Raw genomic sequence first — 22,965 nt, forward strand, 5'->3', positions numbered from 1 at the left:
TATGCACAGGGACAATGGCATAGCCTACATAACTGCCATATTTAACGCGAAAAGTAATGTTTCCCTCGCGGGATAATGTTTCTTGTATCCCATACGTGCCTCGCCACACGTCTGTGTCGTTGTTGCATTCTTTGTACATGCCTGTTTGAATCTTTGAGTGCTTAACTGATATTGCCGTCCGTTGCTGAGTTTCATGTAGCTGGCGTTTGGCTTCCTTCAGCACCATGGAAAGCGCCATCTGTCCCGAGCGCTCAAAATACGGCTCTATCTGTGAGACTCTCAGAATAGATGCGATCAAGCATGCAGCCTACGCGTTTTCACTGAGAGACATTGTAACCAAGTGGATTGAGCTTGAGTATAGTGCTTAAGAATATTATTTCACACATATACAAGCCAAATGACTCATTGGCTTCAATAGAGCCTGTTCCACGAAGTAGCCTACTTCATAGATCTCGCTGCGAGCTAACAGCCCAAGCAACCTGTTCAGTGTATTAGCACGTATCTTGTTTTTGGTCCCTTTTTTAGGTGGGTCTGGACACTGATGGATATACGTATCTTATTTTTTGTTCCGTTTTTAGGTTTTGTGACAACTTCTGTCACAAATCTAACCACCAAACCTCAAGTCAGTTAAAATTTGTGATTTTGCAGGAAAATCTACCATCCATATTTGAAAATATTGTTTATCATGATACACAACAATATTTCGACTAGTGTGGCGACAACGCATTTCGTACTTGACTTTAAAAACGGCAATTAAGTCTGAGTTTGCATGCTCCTACAAATAATTCCGATTTTAGATGAAACCGTTAGTGGTCTCCACAGCGACCAGGTCATCCTTCTCTACTTCAGCTCGCAAAGTACATTTTAATGTCTGGGCTCAACGTACCTCAACGGTAATATATTATCAGTAGTACTAACAGTGGAGGTAGCGCGCCTGACTATTGGAGGGCACTGAGCTGTGAAGCAGCCAACCAAGTTGTCAATACGCAGCACAGCCCAGTTTCCTCAGTAGTGATAGGGATGCGGAGTTGAGGTATCAAAGGAGCTAGGGGAGAGTAACGGGAAAGTGTGAGGGAACAGGTTGTGCGTTACTGTAATGTTTACAACCATGAAACTGACAAGCGGGTAAAATTAAAAGACAAGAGGAAAGACTGCAACAGAAGCAGTGTGTTAGATATTAAAAACGGTATATACCTGGAGAGAGATAAAAGTTTCTCCAATAAGTGTGACTAACAATACAGCAGAGCTAACGACTTTTGGCGGACTCGCATCGTTTAACCATGTCCCGAAAAAAGGGAGCTAAAGCGAAAAGTAACACCGCTAGTCCTTCCGCAAGCACTCCTCGAAAAGAAAACGCTAAATCTGGAAAAAGCACCATAGTGTCCAGCGTTCAGGCAAACGGTGTGGTCCATCCCAGCCGACCGTCTCTCAGCAGTAGCAGCGAGTTTTATGACATCGCTTTCAAGGTGAGCATCATCTATACCGTAGCTACCCTCTTAAATTACATTTTCTGTAATACTAGACAAGATGGCAACTTTAGATTGCTTAAACTGCACGGACATTTCTTAAAACACAGCTGCACTGCTATTGTAAGAAGGGTTTTAGCGGGGGGAGTGCACTTTGTGCAAAACAGAGTCAGGATATAGAGGCAGATAAAGTGCTATGGTTTATATATGTGTATAATGGTTTGTCATTGCTAGATGTTTTACTGGGTTGAACAACAGTTGTTAATGTCACGGTTAAAATGGCCGTGTCACAGCTGTGTCAATAAAGATAATCGATATCACCAACGCTCGAGCGTTGAGCGTGGACTGTGCAAACAAAAACGCAGGAGGGGAAGAGTCCCTTCCACAGGTAAATCGTGCGACTTTAGTATCACAGCCAAGCACTGTACAGTACAATTAGAGGAGAGGGGATAATCCTACTAAAATTGTCTTGTATTGAAACAATATTGCCGCAGTCATCTCTGAGAAACGCTTTAAAGTTGTTCCAAAAAAGGTGATGTATGTGATCAGATGAATTATTCTGCTGTAGTAACTCGTTGAATTGTGGGAATGTTGCTATGTTGTAGCCGTTTGAAACGTCCACTTATTAAACTACATCTACAAATTTAGGTAGTTGAGGGGGGATTTTTGTTTGTTTGTTTGTTTCTTTGTTTGTTTTATTTTGTTATTGTGTTTTGTTTGTTTGTTTTTGAAGTTCCTGTTTCAGTAATGGACTTCAATCCAGCGCACACTCTGTCCTTTTTTAGCTCCCTCATAAGAGACTGCCAAAAGAAGTTGAAGTCAGAGCAACAGGTTTTGATATGCAATAAATCCGTCCTAGTCATTTTCCCCTGGCACTGTGGCAGGTACTTCAAAGCATGGCTTATATCTGTGTGCCCAAGCATCCAGCCAAACAGAGCCACCTACCAGCTTGCCCTCTAGAAACTGATGAGTTTGCTGCCTTTGAAGTGGCATTTAGCTTGTTTTTGTTGTCTTGTGTTTTTAAGACATGAATTAATGTGTTCTTCAAATGGCCTTCTCTCAAAGGACACAATATTTGTTTCAGACCTCTCCAACCTTGAAATTTTGGTAATGTATCTGGCATAAGACAGTGTGTGCACAGAGCTGATTTGAGGGAATGAAGAGATGGGGTGACAGAGATGTGTTGACTTGGAGAAAGCTCATAGTTACATGTGAGAAGCTTATCTCCACACTCCCCTGTCTGTGTACCATTAATGGTAGGCTCTTTTCTTGTAGATTCTTCTAGAGATTCTTCTATAGAGACATGAACCCACAGATGAGAAGCAAGGGTATTAGAATATTAGCTATGCTTTATGGGGGTTTTTTTGGGTTTTTTTTTTTTTTTTTTTAAAGAAACCTAAATATGAAACAACATTGATTGTAGGTTGGGATGGAATCTCTGCTGATTAAAAAAAAAATAAGAATCATAAACAGAATGTCGAGTTGTGTCAGAATCTATCAGTGGTGTTTGTATTGAGGGCAGGAATGTGTTTGAGACAGTCATTCTCGTTTCCTCATTTCTGGCAGAATCTGATGTAAATCAGGCCGCTCGGGATGGAGCTCTGACTGCGCTTCGTTGTTAAATGGGCACTCTGGGAATGTGCTGCTGTTTTTTCTTTTCGCTCTCTCTCTCTCTCTCTCTCTCTTTTTTTTTTTTTTTTTTTTGGTTTTGCTTTTTTTTTACCTTATGTTTTGGTTTGGTTTGGTTTGTTTGTTTGGTTTTTTTGCTGGGAATGTACCGCTCCCTTGTGAGATGTTTATGTGGCTGATTTGTGGGTTCACACAAGGATTTTAGCATATGATCAACCGTTGGGGTGAGAAGAGCGAGGTTGAATTTTGTTTCCGCTCTTCCGTTAGAGGTTTTTTTTTTGGCTGTGTTTTACCTCTGCAGGGGCTGTGGAGAATGACAAAGTCAGCAGGAAAAGACAGGGCTCCGACTCATGTTACTCCCTTACCAGAATCTCAGAGCGTGGGGAGTTGTCATGGGGGAGAAGAGGAGAGGGGGAGCAGAATAAAGGAGAATTCGGCTGAGGGGATGAGGAGAAGACAGGAGTTGGGCCATAGGGAAAAAAAACCAGACAGTGTGTAAAGAAAGAGAGTTGAAGAGAAAACAATACAAACTGATATTGATACGAAGGGGAAAGGAAAGCCAAGAGTTTAATAAGCTCAAACAGACAGCTTGTCTCGCTTAGGAAGGTCTGTTCATCGGTGGACCGGAGCCACTATTGTCCAGAATAACTGAATAACAGCGATCAAATGAAAGCCTTTGGTTTATAAAAGAGCCCCAAGGACATGAATGCACAGCTGGCTGCTCCACGGGACTGCACATTCGCACCGTCACATAACTCCATTTCACTCTTCAAACCAAATGACACACGGGGCCTGGAGTGACTGGACCCTGCCACACTCATTTCCATTCATTTACCCGAGATGCCGAGGAGGAATAATTATATGCCGTTATAATTGTAAGGACGGCAATTAGACTTAATTGAAAGACATGAGTACACTGTGCCCTGTTAGGCCTGCTTTGTCCTCGCAGGATGGAAACTTGTTTCTCAGCTAGAGGTTCTGTGGGTATATGTATTAGAGGATATTCTGCTGTGGCATAGCTGAGTGTATATGTGTGAGGGTTGAGAACAGGATGTGAGTGTGTATGGACAGTACCTGTCCAGGGTGTAGAGTAATGAGGTGTCTGTGTTACAGGTGATGCTGGTGGGAGACTCTGGTGTGGGGAAGACCTGTCTGCTGGTTCGCTTTAAAGATGGAGCTTTTTTGGCAGGAAGCTTCATTTCTACTGTGGGCATCGATTTCAGGGTAAGTGTGAAGAGACATCACATGTCCAAATGCATACGATACACACACACACATGCACACATAGACAAACACACATTTTTATGACTTCAGCGTAAAAAGTGAGATATCTTTCTCTTCCTCTCTCTCTCTCTTCCACTCTTCTCTCTCTTGCACACACACACACACACACACACACACACACACACAACACACAAGTTTTAAAAGAATTAAGAGCAGAAGATGATTTTATAGGAGGTAACTCTGAGATATTACTTATCGGGGCCATACTCACACCCCAGATGGATTTGGGTTTAACATAGTTACATTTATAATATATTTTTTAGGGCACATTCATTTTGCAGTCTTCAATGCCTCCAGGCTACAAGATATTTGCTGAACTGAATCTCGGTGTAAGAGTATTGATTCCTAAATTAGTTTGACATGCTTTACTTCAGAGGGTTCCCTTGGTAACCGGGGTGTCTCCTGTGCTGGTTTTATGGGTGTCCTTGGGCATTGAGAAAAAAAAAAAAACCATTAGACTAGAATATGAAACCTAACGTACCTCTCTCGTGGGAAATGTGCTCACGATTTTTGGATCTAGTTTTTGCAACATTAAGCAACCATTTTCCACAAATGAGCAGCTCATTAATTTGCTCATCCCTTAATTTGTTTTTCCTCAACCATTTCATTCCATTATCCCTTTGAATATTCATTTATTTATTTTTTGTTTGTTTCCATTTTTATCATGCGTTGCCCTTTTCAAGATGATCACATGATCCTGACATTTAAAAAAAAAAAAGAAAGAAAGAAAGAAAAGAACAGTCGTAATCCAGATTAATTGTCTGAAAGTTAATTGCATTGTTCGCTCACTTATTATATCAATTCACTGGGTAACTCAAGTATGGTTGTGCTTTTGGTGCCGTTCTACATGGATGCTTCATGTACAAGCTTAAAGGTTTGTGCTGTCTTGTAAAGCTTGTTGCTATGGGGTTTTTTTTTTTGAGTCCATGCTTTGGTAATTGAGTGTTTTGGCTGTGTGTTTAGAGCATAGATGTGAGTCACTCTATGAAAGACTATGCTGGGATGTTGATTCTGTCTGTTAACCGACAGAGTGGATGGCAGTTATGGCTAGGTTCATGAAGAATAAGCTAAATAATACAATAAATGCTTTACTCGCCTCCACTTGACACAGACGCGTTGTCACACACAAATACACACAGACATATACACACATGTGCACAAAAATACATGAACACGCTTTCACAGTGACATATGCACACACACTAACAGTGACTCAGTGTTGTGAGTGAAGCAATACCATTCTACAGTCTAAATCGATTCATTTCACAACAGTAAAAACAACACTTAAGATATACAGAGGTTTCGGTGTTGCTTGATAAGTCACAAGGTTACAGTTAAACAGAGAAATGTTTCAAACTACTGACTGAATCTAAACATGGTTAGCGCATGTATTTCTGGCCTGTAAGTGTGTGTATGTGTGGTGTGTGTATACGCACATGTGGGCGTGTGTGTGCGGGTGTGTGTGTGTGTGTGTGTGTGTGTGTGTGTATGTGCATTAATCTGTCTGTCAGTGTGTGTGAATACATGGTGGAGAAAACATCTCATCAGTTGTAAAGATGGTGTGATTGGGCTGTGGAGAAGTGACAGAGGGGTGAGATGAAGAGGGGTAGTGTGGATTATTTTTAGTCTGGCCACAATGCCAAGTCAACCAATCAGTGTGAAAATCCAGGCAATTTACTACCGATGGGATTTCATACAATTTTCACCACAGAGCTGTGGAGCTGTTGTTGTGTTCTCTCTCTTTTTTTTTCTTATCTCTGCTGTTTCCTCTTACCCATTTAGACCTGCTTCATTTTCCTTCAAAAATAGGATTAGTTTATTCATTTCAACAAAGAATCTTTCTCAAAAGGATCTTAATGCAAGAAATGAATCCCAACAACTCAATACACTAAGAGCAGACAGTGCCATGTATAGGTTGTACCTGTGCTTTTGTTTGAACAATACCAGTCCTGATACAGCCAGACATTCCTATCTCTCCTTCCCCTGTCCAGGCAGATACATCCAGCAGTCACCAAGCACTAAACGTACACTTCTGCTTTCAACATCTAAATACATAGTCAAGGACCACTCCCGGCCAGATGCTCATCGCCATGGCGATAATTGATAGGTTGAACTAGGTTGGTGGGCTCGGTAGCTCAGCTATTCTCTGATAGGTTGAGACGGAGAGATAGTGCCACTTCATTGCCTCGTCTCTGCTCAGTTTAAAGCACTGAGCTGGCGACAACTCTCCGGTAAATGGTGTGCACAGTCTCTGTGTAAAAGGTCATAAGCATTGAGAATGTGAGGCAGGCATGAATAGCTCTCACAGGCGTCTGTTATTAAGCCCTTTTGAGGTTTTGACCGTCCACCAAATGGTCTCCTGTTGTTTTGTTTATATGTGGTTTGGTTTATCGAGAGGAGATGATTATGCTGTGAATAGGATTTCTCCTTTGGGAGTGATCTCTATTTTTTTTTTTTTTTTCTGAGTAAACATGCGTTTTCTCCCCAATTCACTGTTGAGACACGCAAAGGTAGACATCTAGCAACAGCTTTCTATAATTGTAAATTACTTCAGAATAAGATGTTGAGGGATTTTTTTTTTCCCTTTCAAGGGAACGCCGCTAGCCTTGAATTTGTCTTGTCTGGGATTTGAAAGCTCTTACAAACAAGTGAGCCATAGTGCAGTATCCAGACATACATGCATGCACAAATAGGCAAAGGCATAATCAGAAAATCCTCTCTCAAGGCTCACTCACACATTCACACACTTGCTCTTCCTTTGTGTTATAGATTTAAGTCCGGCGCAGTTCGGTTTGGTATGAATGGTAGCTTTTTGCAATATGTATTGTCAGAAAGCAGCTTTTACAGAATCCCAGAGTCCTTGGTCTGTTAATTGATAGCTTTTCCAAGGACCCGGTGTTCGGGTTAGGTTAAATACGCCTGCTGTGAAAGAGTGTTAACGAGTGAACAGGTGAACAGGTGAAAGCTTCTCTAAGAGGTGACACTTCCTGTCCTCCTTGTTTCTCTGATGCTGTGCTTTGGCCCTGAAAAATGAGTTTCCATTCAAGACTGAGTCACGGCGGAGAGCGAAGATGTCAGGGAAAGCGAAGGTTCCCGCCATAGTCATCTCTATTTTACTGTTGATTCGGAGGTTAACGTGTCGCTGGAATGAACTTTTACGTAACCTTTCGGGAAAAAGAGATGAAACGTTTACGGAAACTTTTACATGAGGTTTGGAGAAAAGACACGTGTTATGTAATAAGGAACACAAAGTGGACTGAGTTCAATCCCTGCACCACAGATTCTCGTTGTTCACTGCCTGTTTTTTTTTTTTTTGTTGTTGTTTTTTTAAGACTTGCCATTGATGACTGGGTTTTGATTTGATTACATAAGTGGGCCGGGTCAGTTCTTTTAAAACCTGTGATTGTTGTTAAGGATAGCTTTTCGCTAGAGTTATATAAATATTTAATGATTCGTTTTTGAAATGAATTGCGTCCCTCTTTTTTTTTTTGTTGTTTAGAATGTTTTCCCTTACGTAACACACATTCTCTGTAATTGCTGCACCAGGCTTGTTTTTGTATCGAAAAAGGCGACCGTCTGCTACTTCTCCAAACCGGAACGACACATTTTCAATACTTGTCATTCGTATAGTCTGTAATTAACTTTCCTTTATGAATCTGTTATCAAAATGGTCATGTGATGCAGTATTGAAAGGACACTTGAGGATGCTAGTGACATGGAGGGTGCTGCTGTTGTGTTCTCAACTCTTGTTGCTTAGGCAACCATTTTACAGCTTTTTCTACAAAGGGGTAGGGTGTGGGGGGAGTATCTCTCTCCCATTCAAATCCATGTTTCGCTAGATTGTAATGAACACTGACTGATAAACATTCCTTAAATTGTTTTACTCCTATCTCTCTTCTCTGAATGTGTTGTCTGTTTCAGTCATCTCAGTGACAGAACAGATTGAGCTTCTGTGTAGTGTGTACGTGAATAACCGGTCAAATAGACACGCTCCTGGATCAATAGCAAAGTGGTTTGTTTTTAACATATGTTAGTCTACGCTGATTCTTCTTGTGTCTTTGACTCTGATCATATTAAATGTAATCTGTTATGTTCTCTCAAAAAATCAAATGAACTAACTAACAAACTGAAGCAGGCAAAGATTTCGAAACTGCTGTCTGGCTCTTTTTATGTGTAGTCCCACTGAATATGAATCTGTTTAAATCTATTGAAAATGAAACTCATCTTTTTCTACACGTATCTTTTGACTTCTCTTTTTGCTTTCTCTTTTCAGCTTCTCTAGAACGTTCAATGTTGTGTACATGTAGTGCTTTGTTGTTCTATAAGATGTTCTCTCCGATCTTTACATTGTTTAAATTTTCCCTACTGAGGCTTTTTTCTCTGTTTTGGCACAATGGTGTCATTACTTGTTTTTGATACTGAATTAGACCACCCCTCTCTTCTTCTTTGTGTGACTGCAGTGGTGGATTACAGTATAGCTAATGTAACCACAGGCATTTGCTATTTCCATGACAACTATGGACAGAGCAGTTGGTCTTTTTGTAAGGCAAGACCACTGAATGTACTTTTTGAAGAAACCAGAATTAGTTCTTTTCTGATTCTTTGAGTTTTGAATATTTGGTAAAATGACATTTTAATGAACAATCTCTTAAATGACTTGTTAAAGTTCGAAAACAAACATGGCATCTGACCATGACAAACTATTTCCAGTATTAGGAAAATGCACGATTTTGCTCGTATGAGTAATATGAGCAAGATTTACGGCCATGTGATATCATCGCCTAGCACAGCTATTGGTTAATAAAAACATACAAATGATAGACAAGGAACAGAGACTTTTCTTACACACAGCAAATCTATTTAAGAATGAAGTTCAGATCGAAGTACCTCTTTAAGGATGGAGAGGATGTGAAAGTGGATTAAAAAAGAGAGAGAGAGAGAGAGAAAGAGAGAGAGAGAGAGAGAGAGAGAGAGAGAGATGAGGATCAGAGCTGGCGTGAAGGAGTTCTCTTCTGTTTCTCTCATCCTTCAAAGCCAATTAGCAGCTGCCTCCGTTGGGTCTCACTGGCTTTTGGCTGATGCGCCTGAGTGCCACCAACACAATTGCCTGTCTCCTCCTCCGTTATCCTCTACTCCCTGTTTGTCTGTCCAGACCTCATCGTTCAAACACAAGGAGAATTTATTCTGATTCTTACTAAGATAAAAACAACAACAACAACAAAAAACACCCACTCACACTTCTGGTCCCAAAAGCATTCGAGTCATCTTTATAGATCTCACCTTGTAAAGATCATACAGTTCTGTTCACGAGATGTCATTAGACTATTTCTTTTGTGACATATTAATTACACTCTTTCAATATATGACGCATTAATTGCAGGAGTCTTGCTGAGTAGGGCTCAGCTTTAAAAAAAAAAAAAAATCAATCTAATGAACTCACAGAAAAAAAAAAACAGAAAAAAAAACAGAAAGAACGGAATTTCTAATTTCCCTTTCCAATATTGCTCATAACATTTCCTATAATTGACAATTCTTGATAGTTTTTTTTGTGTATGTTTGATAGGCCCACTATGATGGTTGAGGAAAACAGTTCCAAGATTGTGGAATTGCTGGGTTACTATTCCCCTTCATTGCCTACATATCCACTGCACCCTTACAGGGGTCACTGAATAATGAACCATTTTCCCCTCTAATAATATAGTCAACACCCATTTACATTCAGTTCTAAAAGAGCTGGTGATGAATCAGAGGATCTGCTCCGATGCAGTATTATGACACAACGAGTTACTAAAAGATCAATGTGACTTAATAAAACAGCACATAACCAGGCACCCTGACTGGTTTTCTAACATAAGTCTGACTTAAATGGTATCCAGTATCCCATAGAAAAAGAAGAAGAGAACTCTTGTTAAACAAAGTAATTGTAATGTTGTTGACAAAGTACTCTAAAATAGGTTCCTTCAGATTTCTCATAGCTTTCTGCAGATCTAAGATTTCTGTATTTTTCTTAAACCACTTACCCTTAAATTAAATTACTCTGTAAGTATCCCCAGGGTAACTTATGTTACCTCAACAGAAAAAAATACACATTTTGCTATAGCCTGTTGCATTTTAATGTAAAGTTGTAGAGTGAAAGCAGGCCTATGTCAAGACTGATTTGCTAAGTGGTCATGTTTTTTGTTCAAAAAACACAGATTACTGGATTTTCATCCACCTCTGTCGTTCCATCCAGTACATCCACCATTAGTGCACAAACTCCAGGGTTATCCTATAGCGACAAGGCTAGGTTTCAGCTATTGGTACGACTCACACACTGATTTACAGTATGATAGTCATCAGTTTAGAACTTCCCGCTGTGAGCGCCTCAGATTAGACCCTTTGAATGCTTAAACGCTGTTAACCTCTGTTGGACCTCTTCCCATGGCTCCAGTAAGTCTGAGTGTCTGTGCAATAGCTTGTGGTTCTATTGAGTTGCGGGTCATGATACGGTAACACGTCTTCCTCATGTCATCCCACTCACCCACCCCTGCCCCAAGCGTCCCCTGAAGTCGATCTCCCGTCGCCTGACGACGGCACACAGGGCAGGCTCATCCGTCTTACCTCGGGAGGTGAGAGGAGATCAGATCAGCCGCTTACGGATGGTCACCTTGCATTGATTACGCTCCAGTCTCTCTGACCAGAGGCGCAAATCAGTGGAGCATCACAAGGCAATTCCATCTATTAGCTGGTCATCAACACTAATGCGACCCAGGTCCAAAAACATCAATGGATGAGCTGAATGCATTCTGCTGAGTTTATAGCAGTAGCTGCCCATGAATCTGAACATGTGTTTAAGAATTCACATGCCCCTACTTGATAATGAGGTTCTTTAAAGTGTGTCGGCAGTAGGGGTGAAGGGGTGTGTGACTGTAACGTGACAGGAAGAGGAATGAAGCCCTTAGCTGTGTGCCACACTGTGAACCACTTTATCATTTGAGGAGAGAAAAAGAGTGTACACAAGGTCTGCCTGCATGAGCTACAGCAACACAGCTTGTGTCCTGTACAACTCTGTGATGGAACATTCATTTTCTCTCATTAATATGACTGGTCCAATCAAAGTGTGACCGGTGTTAGCGTAATGTGCAGTTCATCATTATCCAGTGCCAGCTGTGTTCGAATACTTTTTCAAATCAGTTTTGCAATCAAGAGAATGGCTGTTTTTAGAAGTCAGTTTGGTTCCGATGTATAATCAAAGAGCCTGGTCACATTTCTCTACGAATGGCAGTGTGTTGAAACGAGGATGAACACACACACACACACACAGAGTTGTGTATCAGTAAAGCAGCTTTGTTCATATAACAGACAAACCTCAGGGACTTTTCCTGAGCTCTCCTAGACTCCACTTTTGTGCTGACACAATCTCACCATATAAAGCCTCCTTGTAAATGATATGAGGCCTTAGAGCCTTAGTGAGATGTAAACTAGGTGTGTGTATGTGTGCATCTGTGTGTGTGTGTGTGTGTGTGTATCTATGTGTGTGTGTGTGTGTGTGTACCTGCATGTGTGTGTATCTGTGTGTGTGTGTATCTGTGTGTGTGTGTGCGCGCGCGTGGGTGTGTGTGTGTGTGTGTGTCTGTGTGTGTGTGAGACTTTGGTCTTTCCTCTGTATCATGCTGATCTGGGTAGTCTCATTGTGTGTTTGCCTTAAATGTTTTAAATGTCAAAGACACAGCTGGGTGACCTCCTCATCCTCTCATCTGAGTCCCACACTCTTTTTGACCCCTGCTCCACCTCGAGTTTTAACACAGCCTTTTATTCTTTTCACACGTGTACCAACACATACACACTGTAACCACCAATAAATCTAGCCTAAGTCATTTCTAAAGCTATCTCACTGTGCTGCCCCAGTACACACACACAGTGTATGTTTGTATGTGTATGTGTGTGTGTGTGTGTGTTTCTTTGTCTGATCTGGTTCTCTTAAAATCACACTGAACAGTCATTATGACCGCATTCTGCTTCCACACATTCAGCACTGCACATGCGTGTATTTTTTTTTTTCATTCATGTAAAAGGTGTATAAGCATAATTCTTTAACGTACAGGATTTAAAGTGTGTAATTAAAAAAATATATATTTTTGTGCTATCTGATGGTTATCAAAGCATATCATAACTTTAACACCGTCGAACTAACAGACTCTAGCTCTCCATTAATACGGGTATATATTAATATATAATAGTATTAATGTAATCTAATACACATTAACATTAATAATACATGTTGTTTATACTGTAATGGACTGTAGGACTAAATGAAGATAGTGTATGTGCTACACTGGACTGTGCCAAGAACAATAAAAAAGTTTAATCTAGCATTCTGAAAACATATATTGATATTGATTATATTCAGCAGCAGGCCACATATGTTCTGCAGATAAGGACTAACTGTTTTGTTTTTATGTTTGTTTGTTTTAAATTTGAAGGCTATTTATTTGTAAGTTACAAAAATCATTGAGGCCTGTTGAGCCATACTCTACTGCTCAGCAGAAATCTGTTGACAAAATGTACCTTAAAGTAAGATTGAACTTTTTGCCCTTAAGTCAGAGTAAGCTATCTCTACACCTGGTTTACATTGCTACAATGGAATTTATCAGTCAACAGTACAACACAGTACAACCTGCTGTAGTAGATCACTCTCAGTTGCAGGTCCAATGCTTTGGTCACTGAACTGTTATCAATGCTATTGACTGACGCAGTGCACCATGAATCTGTGTCAGTGGAGCATGAATAATGTGATTAAATTGTACCATTCTATAGTGTTAAAAAGGTGTTGACTATTTTACCAATAGAACATTCAGAAATGTTGCAACCATACTTCAATGATTTAATGACTGTTTGGCCTAACATCAACCAAAAGTGATGTGTCCTCCCACAAAACCCACTCAAAACCCTTTTAATCAGGACCCAATCATCTTTACATAGATGTGTGATACCTTAGTTAGAAGCTGTGCTGTCACTTACACAGAACCTAAGGCAAAAGCTACAGACTAGTTGTCAGTTTTGCAAAGCCATACAATTCATTCTCAGACCAGGAAAGAGTAAAATGACCAATTCATTGATTTACAGGTGACTGAGGGCTACGGCCACATTTACAAATCATGAGCTGCTCACAGATCAGTATCGAACCCATGTCAGTGCCTACCCTCCTAAGTGTTTTACATTTCTAAAGAAGATAAAACTTCAGTGTCTCTTAATGATTAAATGAAGTCTACCTTGACTACCCAAGCATTTGACTACCAGTCTTTTTTTTGTGAAGAACCATTTTGGAGCAGTGTCAAATGACTGTATAATTTCATTTTTGGTTAGTCATTGTGACTCTTTATGACATCGCATTGACAATTTGACCAGATATCTCATTTTATCAATTTGGGTGATGTCAGTCTTCTGCAAGGAGATAATTGACCTCAATCAAAGGGGGATATGCTAATCAAACCTTTTTCCTTTGACCTGAAGTGTGTCCCTTACATCTTTTCTTTGTACTTCACTTTTGCCTTAAAGAGATACAATCCCTTCTCCATAATATGTCGTTCCTCTCGCCTCTGGGGACGTAGGACTAATTAAAACCACTCCCAAACATGAAAGGACTCTAGCTGACTCCTGTCAGGCAGCATCAGTAATGTTAAGCAGGGCCGTGAGAACCATGGCGGCACTGTCCCAGGTTAACAGAGGGAGTGTATGAGGAGGTGTGTGTTTATGTGTAAAGCACCGTGGTGCACAGATGTGTGATACAGAACATATGGCAGATGAGGAGACCAAAGGGAAAGCTTTGACACCTCGTTAATGCGGAAGTCATTTATGAAGAGCAGCTGTCCTGGCTTAAGTATACCTTCCTTATGATAAAAAGAGAGAGAGAGAGAGAGAGAGAGACAATGGGGAGAGCACAATCAGGATCAAAGGTAAGATGCAAGAACTCTGCACAGCATCTGGAGATAACAAAAAAGAAACAGAGAGGAGAGAAAGAAAAACAAAGGAGGTGAGTGCCTACATGAATACAAGGCGATAATGAAGCAGCACCAGTAACAGAATGCACACACACACACACACACAGATCCAGAGGGAAGAGAACATTCTACCCCAAACTTTTTCAAAGCGCATCTTGGCTCATTTAGTTCACTGACTGTGGTGCAGAGTTAGTTTACTTTGATTGCAGTGACAGATGAGTAGGGGGAGCCGCCTAATCGGACACTTCTCTTAAGAAAGTGAGGGGTTTTTTTTTGTTTTTTTTTAAAGAAGCTTCGAGATGAATGAGCTCCCATAAGCTACAAAGAAGAAGAAGAAGAAGAAACACAGATATCTTAGCATGTACAAAACTGAACAACGCGGAGTGTTGTCTCGGTACACTTTTCCAAACTCTGTCAAAATCCTTTTTCGTTTTGGAAACTCTGTGAACTGGGGGAGACACATCACCTGATTTGAACTCAGTAATTTTTCCTTAATTTTTTCTAAATTTGGTCATCTGGCTGGCCATTTTGGCCCGTCCCACTATGAGGATTTTACTTCGATAGGTCAGGTAATGGATTTCCAGGTATTTCTCACATCATTCATGCTCCACTGACACAGATTCATGGTGCACTGCGTCAGCCAATAGCATTGATAACAGTTCAGTGACCAAATGGGCTTCGCAGAAATTCTTGGTCCAGTCGATACACTTGGTCAGCCAAATGAGTCATGCGATGAGTACAGATGAATTGTCTACCTGTGCTGTTTACCCGCTTCTGTTTGTTTAAATCTACACAGGAAGGTGTCGTTAGCTGTGGCAAAAAAAAACAAAAAAAACATGGTAACCTTCTTGACTTGTCACTTGATTTACAGTTTTTATTCTAGGCAGACTCCCGACTCACACTTTCTGCCTTGTATACACATACGTGCATATGTGCACGCACACACACACACACTAGCACTTCTGTTTGACTGCTGTAGTTGTTGCTGATGAGTCAAGGGAAGCCTAGAGAGCTCTGCCTTTCTCTGTACCTGCTGTCTCTGACACCCTCAGTTTTCCACTCTTTCTTTTGGGGTTTCCCTTATAATGTTCAGCTTCTCTCTCTCTCTCTCTGTCTCTCTCTCTCTCTCTCTCTGTCTGTCTTTGTCTGTCTGTCTAGTGTTTTAATTCTCTTTTCTGTTCTTGTAAAACATTTGGTTCCCTATCCTGCTGTAAACATACCCTTTAGTCTGGTACTTATTTAAACCCTTACTTGATGCCCCTTTCCACTTCTTTGAGGAAATGAATGGAGAAGAAATATCATTCCATAGAATCATCATCTCCATTAATCAGTCATGCACTTCTCACACTGTATTCTCTCTATTTGTGTTGTATTAAATTGCTTGTATTAAATTGCAAATTATGCTCGACCCAGCAATATTTCACTCAACTAATGCATTTTTTCACCTTGCTTGTTATTCAGTATCTCTCACTTTACCTTTAATCCATTTAATGGACTCGTAGTTATTCTTTGGGAGAGGTGTGCTTGCCTTTGGGTGCAGCAGAGAGTAGGCTAGAATATCTCTTAAATTATGAAAAGACTTATGAAAAGCTGATGGTAGTATCATTTGAACACACACACACATACACACACACAAACACAAAGAGGAGAGAAAAGAAAAAAGAAAAACACCTACAAAAACACCGCTCCAGTGACCTGTCTACCATTGCATTGTGGGTACTATAGAGCACCGATGAGCTAAGACCAGCTGTCACAGAAATACCTCAGACATAAGCAGCCAAATCTATAAAATCTTTTCAGCTTCCAGTTCAAGAAAGACATTGAAGTCATACACCAACTACCCGCCAAGTATATGTCTGGCCGTTTTTTCTGACCTTTGGTGTCTAGTTGAGTTGAATGGAAGATTGTTAAGCTTATTTAATCAACCTTTCACTTCACCTATTCTTCCTTTTTTTTCTTTTCGTTCTTTCTCTTTCTTTTTTTTCTGAAGAAGACAGCCTGCTCTCTTTCAAAGGTGGAGGGGCAAGAATATCATTCTCATGTTTTTCCTCCATGAAGGTTGTTCGAAGTGGAATACTTTAGTTAACTGTTAATGTCCTAATTTGCACCTTCATTAAAAAAAACAGCCTCTCTAATGTTGCACTTATGACGTGCTAACAAATAGCAAGCAAATAACAAAGAGTGGAACAAAAGTTCCCTTAGCCACTGTTGACATGGTTTATATTGTTTTTTCTTTAGAGGGAGAAGATGTTTGTTCTACCTCTCACAGACCCTGCAGTGGTTATTATTTAAATGATCGACTTGAAAAAATGGCAGCAGCAGAGATAGAGAGAGAGAGAGAGAGAGAGAATATGTAATTGGAGAACAGGGTGTACTACATTTCACTAATTGCAATGCAGTGCAGGATAAATTGTTGCCAAAAACAGACTTATTCAGTGGGCTTTGTAGAATTGTTCCGTGTTTTGATACTTCCTTTATTAAACAGCCTTTCCAGGGGCTCTTCTCTGATCTCTGACTGCGCTTTGTTCGGCTGCCGTGGTGGATCAGAACTGAGGCCCGGTGACTGTGTCACCATACCTCTGAATTCCACCTTGTCCCTTCTTGTTTCAGAGACCTGCTTGGCTGTGCTTACTCCATTCTTTCTCTCTCTTCTTCTTCTTCTTCCTCTCTCTGCCAACAGGGGATGTATTAAAATCAAAGAACACTACACACAAATGAGAAATGGCTCTGTTTTTCTTTTTTTTTTTCTTTTTCATTTTAAACCCCGCGTAAGTAAATGGTTTTTTTTTCCTCTTTTTTTAATAAAGAAGTCCAAAAACAGACAGAGATGGAAATGAGAGCGCTAGCGAATGCAGACAGCTCATTACTATTCCTCATGATAGGAAACGCATTCATTTACGCCTTAGTGGGGAGGGGGGGGGGTATCAGAGCTCTCCATCTTCATCAGCCGAACATCAATGTTTAGTTTTTTCCTTCTCATCATGTCCATTTTCTCTTCAAACATTTTCCCCTCCTTCTGCTCTGCCTCCGTCTGATGCCCTGACATAATAATCTCCTGATGGACTGTGAGAGTCGGTGCTTCTTTCCTCCACTCTCAGGTGTGTTTGCTGGAGGCTGTGAGTCTAATTAATGGAGAGGAGGATTGCCACCTACAGCCCTAATGTCATCAGGAAGCTGAAAGGCCGAGCCTGAGGAGAGCTCATGAATATTTAACGACCCTGACTGAAGGGAGCGGCTTTTCTTCCTCAAAGCAATTTTACAGGAGTGCATTTAAATGGTCCCGAAAATGGCTTTGAAACCGATTAGAACAACCATTCTGGCTCCGAAATAGCACGGAGCATCCATGTTGGCTTTGAAGCGGCAGAGAGCATCCATGTTGGCTCCATAATGGTGAGGAGAACAGTGCTTCCCAACGCACTCGCTACGTTATCAACCCAGGAACAGATTAATAATTAGTCGTTCAGTTCGAAATAAGAGTACCGATTGCTGGGCTGCAATGGAAATGCATTCATCAGGAAGGCCAGTAAAAATGTTCTGGGGAAACAGAATAATAATCACAGTGTGTCCATGGAAACAAAAATCTCCAAGTTTGACCAACATTTTGAAAGAAACTTCTCTTCCAGTTGAGTTACATAAACTAAGTTAGCAAGGACAGCTTGTGGCCCAGTCTGCTCCTGACCAGTGATTCACTCAGAGAGGATGATTCACAGTCAGACTGCCTGGTTATTACCAAACCCTCAATTTCTGATTTCACATCAGACCACTCTAAACAGCACCTAGAAGACTTTAAACAGCTCTCATCAGCCCTTTGACATGCTAACTGGATGTTTTAAAATTGACCTTTGAATGGGAGCAATGCTGAGGAACTCCCAAATCAAGTGTTGATTGTAACTAAACAAGGACTGAGATACAAGGACTGTTTGTGTGTGTGTGTGTGTTTGTGTGTGTGTGTGTGTGTGAGATCCCTCAAAGAGACTTTCTTTTGCCTTAATCAATGTAGTCTCATTCCCTCACAGAAGGAAGGGAACGCCCCGTGGACCATGTTGATAATGAAAAGGTTCCAACACAGTCTGAACAACCCTGGCTTGTCAATACTCATTTTGAAAGGTTTTTTTCTTTTTTTTTTACTTTGTTGCTTAGGGGGAAATGCCTCAAAGCTTCTCTCTAGGGCCACACAACACCTAGATCCTTTCAAGACTAAAAAAAAGCAAATTAAGGACAAATGAGTGAGTGGACAGGCCATCTACTTGATTTATCCTTAACAGAGAATTACCTTAAATATTCAGTCCTCCTGTGGACCTTTTGAGCATACTGAATGAAAGCCCCTCCTTTCCATAGTAGCGCGTGTCTTGGTTTTTCTTCTGCTGTTTTACAGATGACTTTTCTGCTGTTTTACAGATGACTTTTACAGATGACTTTTCTGATGTTTTACAGATGACTTTTCTGCTGTTTTACAGATGACTTTGGGTTCAGTTTGAAGCACCTTGATGGCTGTGCCATGAAATAAACCCTCATATTTTAGAAGGATTGTTAATGAATTTACACCTATGCAGTATATACAATGTTTCCACAAGGACTGTAATGCCAAAACATACATCACCTAGGAGGTACATTGTTGTTGTTATCGTTGTTGTTGTTGTTGTTGTTGATGTCATGGATGTGTGCAATATTTTCTCTTCGTCAGCAACTAGAGTGTAGGATAAATAACTGTCATATCACCATCATTTATGAGTTAAGGGAATGAGGGTTTATGTTTTTTGCTGTGTGTCGTGTCTTATTGAAGTTGTCTGAAAGGGATGGGGAGCAGGAGGACATGGTGAAGGGCGATGAATGGGACCAGGTTATGCTGACACTGCTCCTCTCCCAGGGAACAGCACTCTAATTAAAGCCAAGCACACCCCGTTCCCCTTCACTGTGTGCTCATTGCTGAATAATAGTAATAATAATAAACTCTGGACAAGGGTTACGCTGCCCTGGCAGAGAAGGATAAGGAGTCTCCTACACATTCCTGAGCCTTAGAAGGGTTTTTTTTTGACACACACTCCAGACGCTCCACGCGCACACACACCTCTTTCAGTCGCAAAACTCCGAGGGCAGGTAGACGGAAGCCTGCCGTACCACTGCTCAGCTCCGCTCCTTTAACACGTCAGATAGATGGACACTCTTAAACCAACAGAATAGTTTGTACTGTAATGAAGAAAACTGTTCAGAAATAAAACACACATAACACACTGAGTGATACATCAGTTTCATCCACTATCTCATGTTTTATGTGACTCTGAGGACTGTGCAAACTGGGGTGCTGATAACAGTTTTACTTACTTACATTTAGATGGATCATTTATTAGGTTAATAATGAAAATCATATCCCTAAAAAATTTAACAGGTTTTAAAAGTCAGTAACTTTTGGACAAAACAGCTTTCTGGAATAACTCCCAACTGTGAAGGAACTGACTGTGTTATGCTAATAGTCCCACTGGAGCATGTGGGTGTCCTGGTGTTTTTTGGAATGAAAGTGATGTAAGAGACAGCATCCATTTTTATCCACTGGAGGCCCCAGGATGGTTTCTAGGACCAAGGAACGTTTCCAAAACCCTTAGAATTTAAAAGAGAACCTCTTTTCCTGTTGTCGATAATGACATGACAGACTCAGAATAGAAACACCCCCCCCCCTCCCCCCATGTGAACATACATTAGTCACTCCTGACTCACCATTTATCTGGTTTCTCTCATAAACTCTGTTTTACTGTTTGCATGGTTCCTGTCACATGTAAGTACAATGAGATCGACCTGAGAGAGATCTTCTCCACAGCCTAATGGCCCTATCTATAATTGTAATCAGGGGCACTTTATCCTAAGCAAAGTTGCACTGTTCAAAAAAGTATTTGTTCTATGCCTCTAAATATTCATGAGTTCTCGGTCCCACCTACAAGGGCAGCCAAGGTTTGCAGTAGATGCCAATCAGATTCTGCGATACTCTGCTTGCATGTCAGATGTTGATTGGAAATGAAGCTTAACCAAGAGAAACCGTCTCACTGGCAATGCATATGTATGAGAGCGCACTTCAAATGAACTTCCATTTCAAAAATGACACCACGCAACAGGTACTACCTTTTGTGTTTGTTAAGTTGACGCTCTTAAGTCATTTTGAGATTCAATATCTCCATCTCGGTAGAAATGAAGAAAAAGCCAGCACAGCAGGAGGTCAGGACACATCTAAGTGAGAAACATAATACGAGACAGAGGTGTTAGCACGGAGGGTTCCTGTCACATCTGATGTGCTGTGGATGACATGAAACAAATGTGAGCGCATCTGTAATCTGTCACAGACAGTTGTTTTCCGGAAGTTGCGACTCACACATATTTGTATCATAACATCAAAATATACAAGTTCATTTTTTTTCCCAGTACAAAATAAAATGAATTCAGTGTCTTACATGCAGTTTGAAAATAGGTGTAGTTAAAAAAAAAAATCTCCTAATAAAAGCAGAGTCAGCGTACAAAATGTACCGTACAGGGTGTACAATGCGAAAACAGTACATGCCAAAATCAATCAATTTTATTGTCAAAGTTTGGGACAGAGTTGCAGAGTCTAGACAGCAGAGAATCGTTAGGCAGTCTTAATAAGAGCAGAGGGCACATTGAGAAAGCATCCTGTCGAAAAGGTCCTACACCCTGCCGAGAAGATTCTGCAGTTATGCAAAATATAGAAGACATATAGACAGATTTGAGTGGTGTGTTATCATGAGGAGAGGTAATCCTATTAGTATTGATTGTTTTTTATTTATTACCATTAGGTTCTTTTGATCGGGAACAAGAGTAGTTGACTGTATGAGAGAAGAGGCCAGGGCTAGCCAAGTCCCCGCTGCTTAATCGCATCTGTCCATCTTTAACCTCGCTGTCGTAAGCTTGACCTCTTATCTCCATGGCGATGGAGAGTTCAGCAGACGTGTTGTACTGTGACTGGTCAGTCCCAGTGGGATCTGCAGGCCAGAGAGAGAGTGTGAAAGATGGAGAGAGAAAGAGAGAGAGAGAGAGAGAGCATTATTAAAAAGGAACAGAGGAAGAGCATCAAGTGTTACATTATTGATAGCCGGAGAGAGAGAGAGAGAGAGAGAGAGAGAGAGAGAGAACAGGGTGTGTAATCAGTCTGAGGGATGAAGAGAAATACTCTTTTCCTCTGATCCACTCTGATGGACACTGCCTGGATAAAGGGTCCAACAGAAGCAGCACTCTCATACACACATGGGCATTTTGACTCTTTACTCACACTCACTAACTCTGACACTTCAGCACTTTAACTCAGCAAAATAATGTCCCTCGAGTCTTGTTAATGATGCACGCAACTGTGTAGCCTGTTCATCATTCATCCTCTTCCTCATCTTCTTCCTCTTCTTTTTCTTCTTCTTCTTCTTCTTCTTCTTCCCTTTTCTTTCTCCAGAACAAAGTGCTGAGCATTGATGGGGTGAAGGTCAAGCTTCAGGTATGGATACTTTATAATTCATTATTAATTCACTGTTCTTTTTCATTCACGCTACATGAATGCTACATTATAATTAAAGGACATTTTCATGCATTAAATAAGCGCAATGGAAACTCAAGTGCACCACTGGGGGAAGGTAAAGTTAGTCGCTGAAGGACTGGGTGATGAGTAACATGTTGTGCTGCCGTCTCTTCCTCCACTGTAAGAAGAAAAGCAGAGCTGTATTACCTTAAAATAACCACTTGAACGAAATGAAGGACACAGAGTAGCTTTTACGATAAACATGGTCAATGTTTTCATATGAAGAGAAAAAAAAAATGCTTTTAAAACTTATTAAGATTGATGAAGGGCTCTCTACATATTACACTCAGCACTCTCTCTGAACTTGCATCTTGGAAATCGTGTTCTCATGCAGAGGGTTTCTGAAAGAGTTCATTGTGGTTTGTTTTGATATTGTTGCATTTAAATACAGCTAGCAATTATATTAATCATTCTGAATGAGCTTAATTAGAGAGCTGATGAAGGATCGCGTTCCGTGATGTTATTTGCTTTGTGTTTGCCGTGCTCTGGGGTGCTCTCAGCTCGGCGTGCGTTGGAACAGTTTTCTCATGTAAATGCCATTCTTCATTAATGCCACAGAGGAGGTAGGGAGAAAAAAAAAACCCACATGGAACTCAGAGACCAGAAATGGCATCAAAGCTACCCGTCAGAGCTGGGCAACAGAGAAAAATAATAAAAAAAGAAGGAAAAACAAAACAAAACAAGCACATAAACAAAGCAAGCAGAGCAACGACACATTGTTAAACGGGACGAGTCCAATTTCCAATTTACAATTTAGCAGACACTTTTAGCCAAAGCGACTTACAATCAGTGCATCAGTCGGATTCCTAATACCTCATAAGCAGACATTGCAAAAAAGACTGAGCGTAAATTTACTCCTTCGTATTGCACCCCTGGAATTCTTAGACAAACATAGATACAAGACAAAGGGTTTTTTTTTGTTGTTTTTTTTTTAAGGAAGGGAGGTTAGGCTTTAGGGGATAGGTGGGTTCTGAAGGTGGGTTTTCAGTTTCTTGCGGAACATGGTGAGGGATTCTGCAGTCCTAACTGTATGAGGGAGGTC

General features: G+C 40.7%; 1 protein-coding gene across 1 annotated transcript in view; it reads left to right on the forward strand.

Annotated features, from left to right (window-relative positions):
- Positions 1-1,280: 1,280 nt before the first annotated feature.
- The window catches only part of LOC115826800 (ras-related protein Rab-26-like), a 49,710-nt gene continuing 28,025 nt past the window's right edge, over positions 1,281-22,965 (forward strand). The window contains exons 1-3 of the mRNA XM_030790706.1: positions 1,281-1,466; positions 4,209-4,319; positions 21,801-21,842. Of these exons, the coding sequence (XP_030646566.1) occupies positions 1,281-1,466; positions 4,209-4,319; positions 21,801-21,842 (339 nt within the window). The remainder of the gene's footprint in view (positions 1,467-4,208; positions 4,320-21,800; positions 21,843-22,965) is intronic.

The sequence above is a fragment of the Chanos chanos genome, chromosome 13 (genome assembly GCF_902362185.1).
Source record: "Chanos chanos chromosome 13, fChaCha1.1, whole genome shotgun sequence".
Lineage (NCBI taxonomy): Eukaryota > Metazoa > Chordata > Actinopteri > Gonorynchiformes > Chanidae > Chanos > Chanos chanos.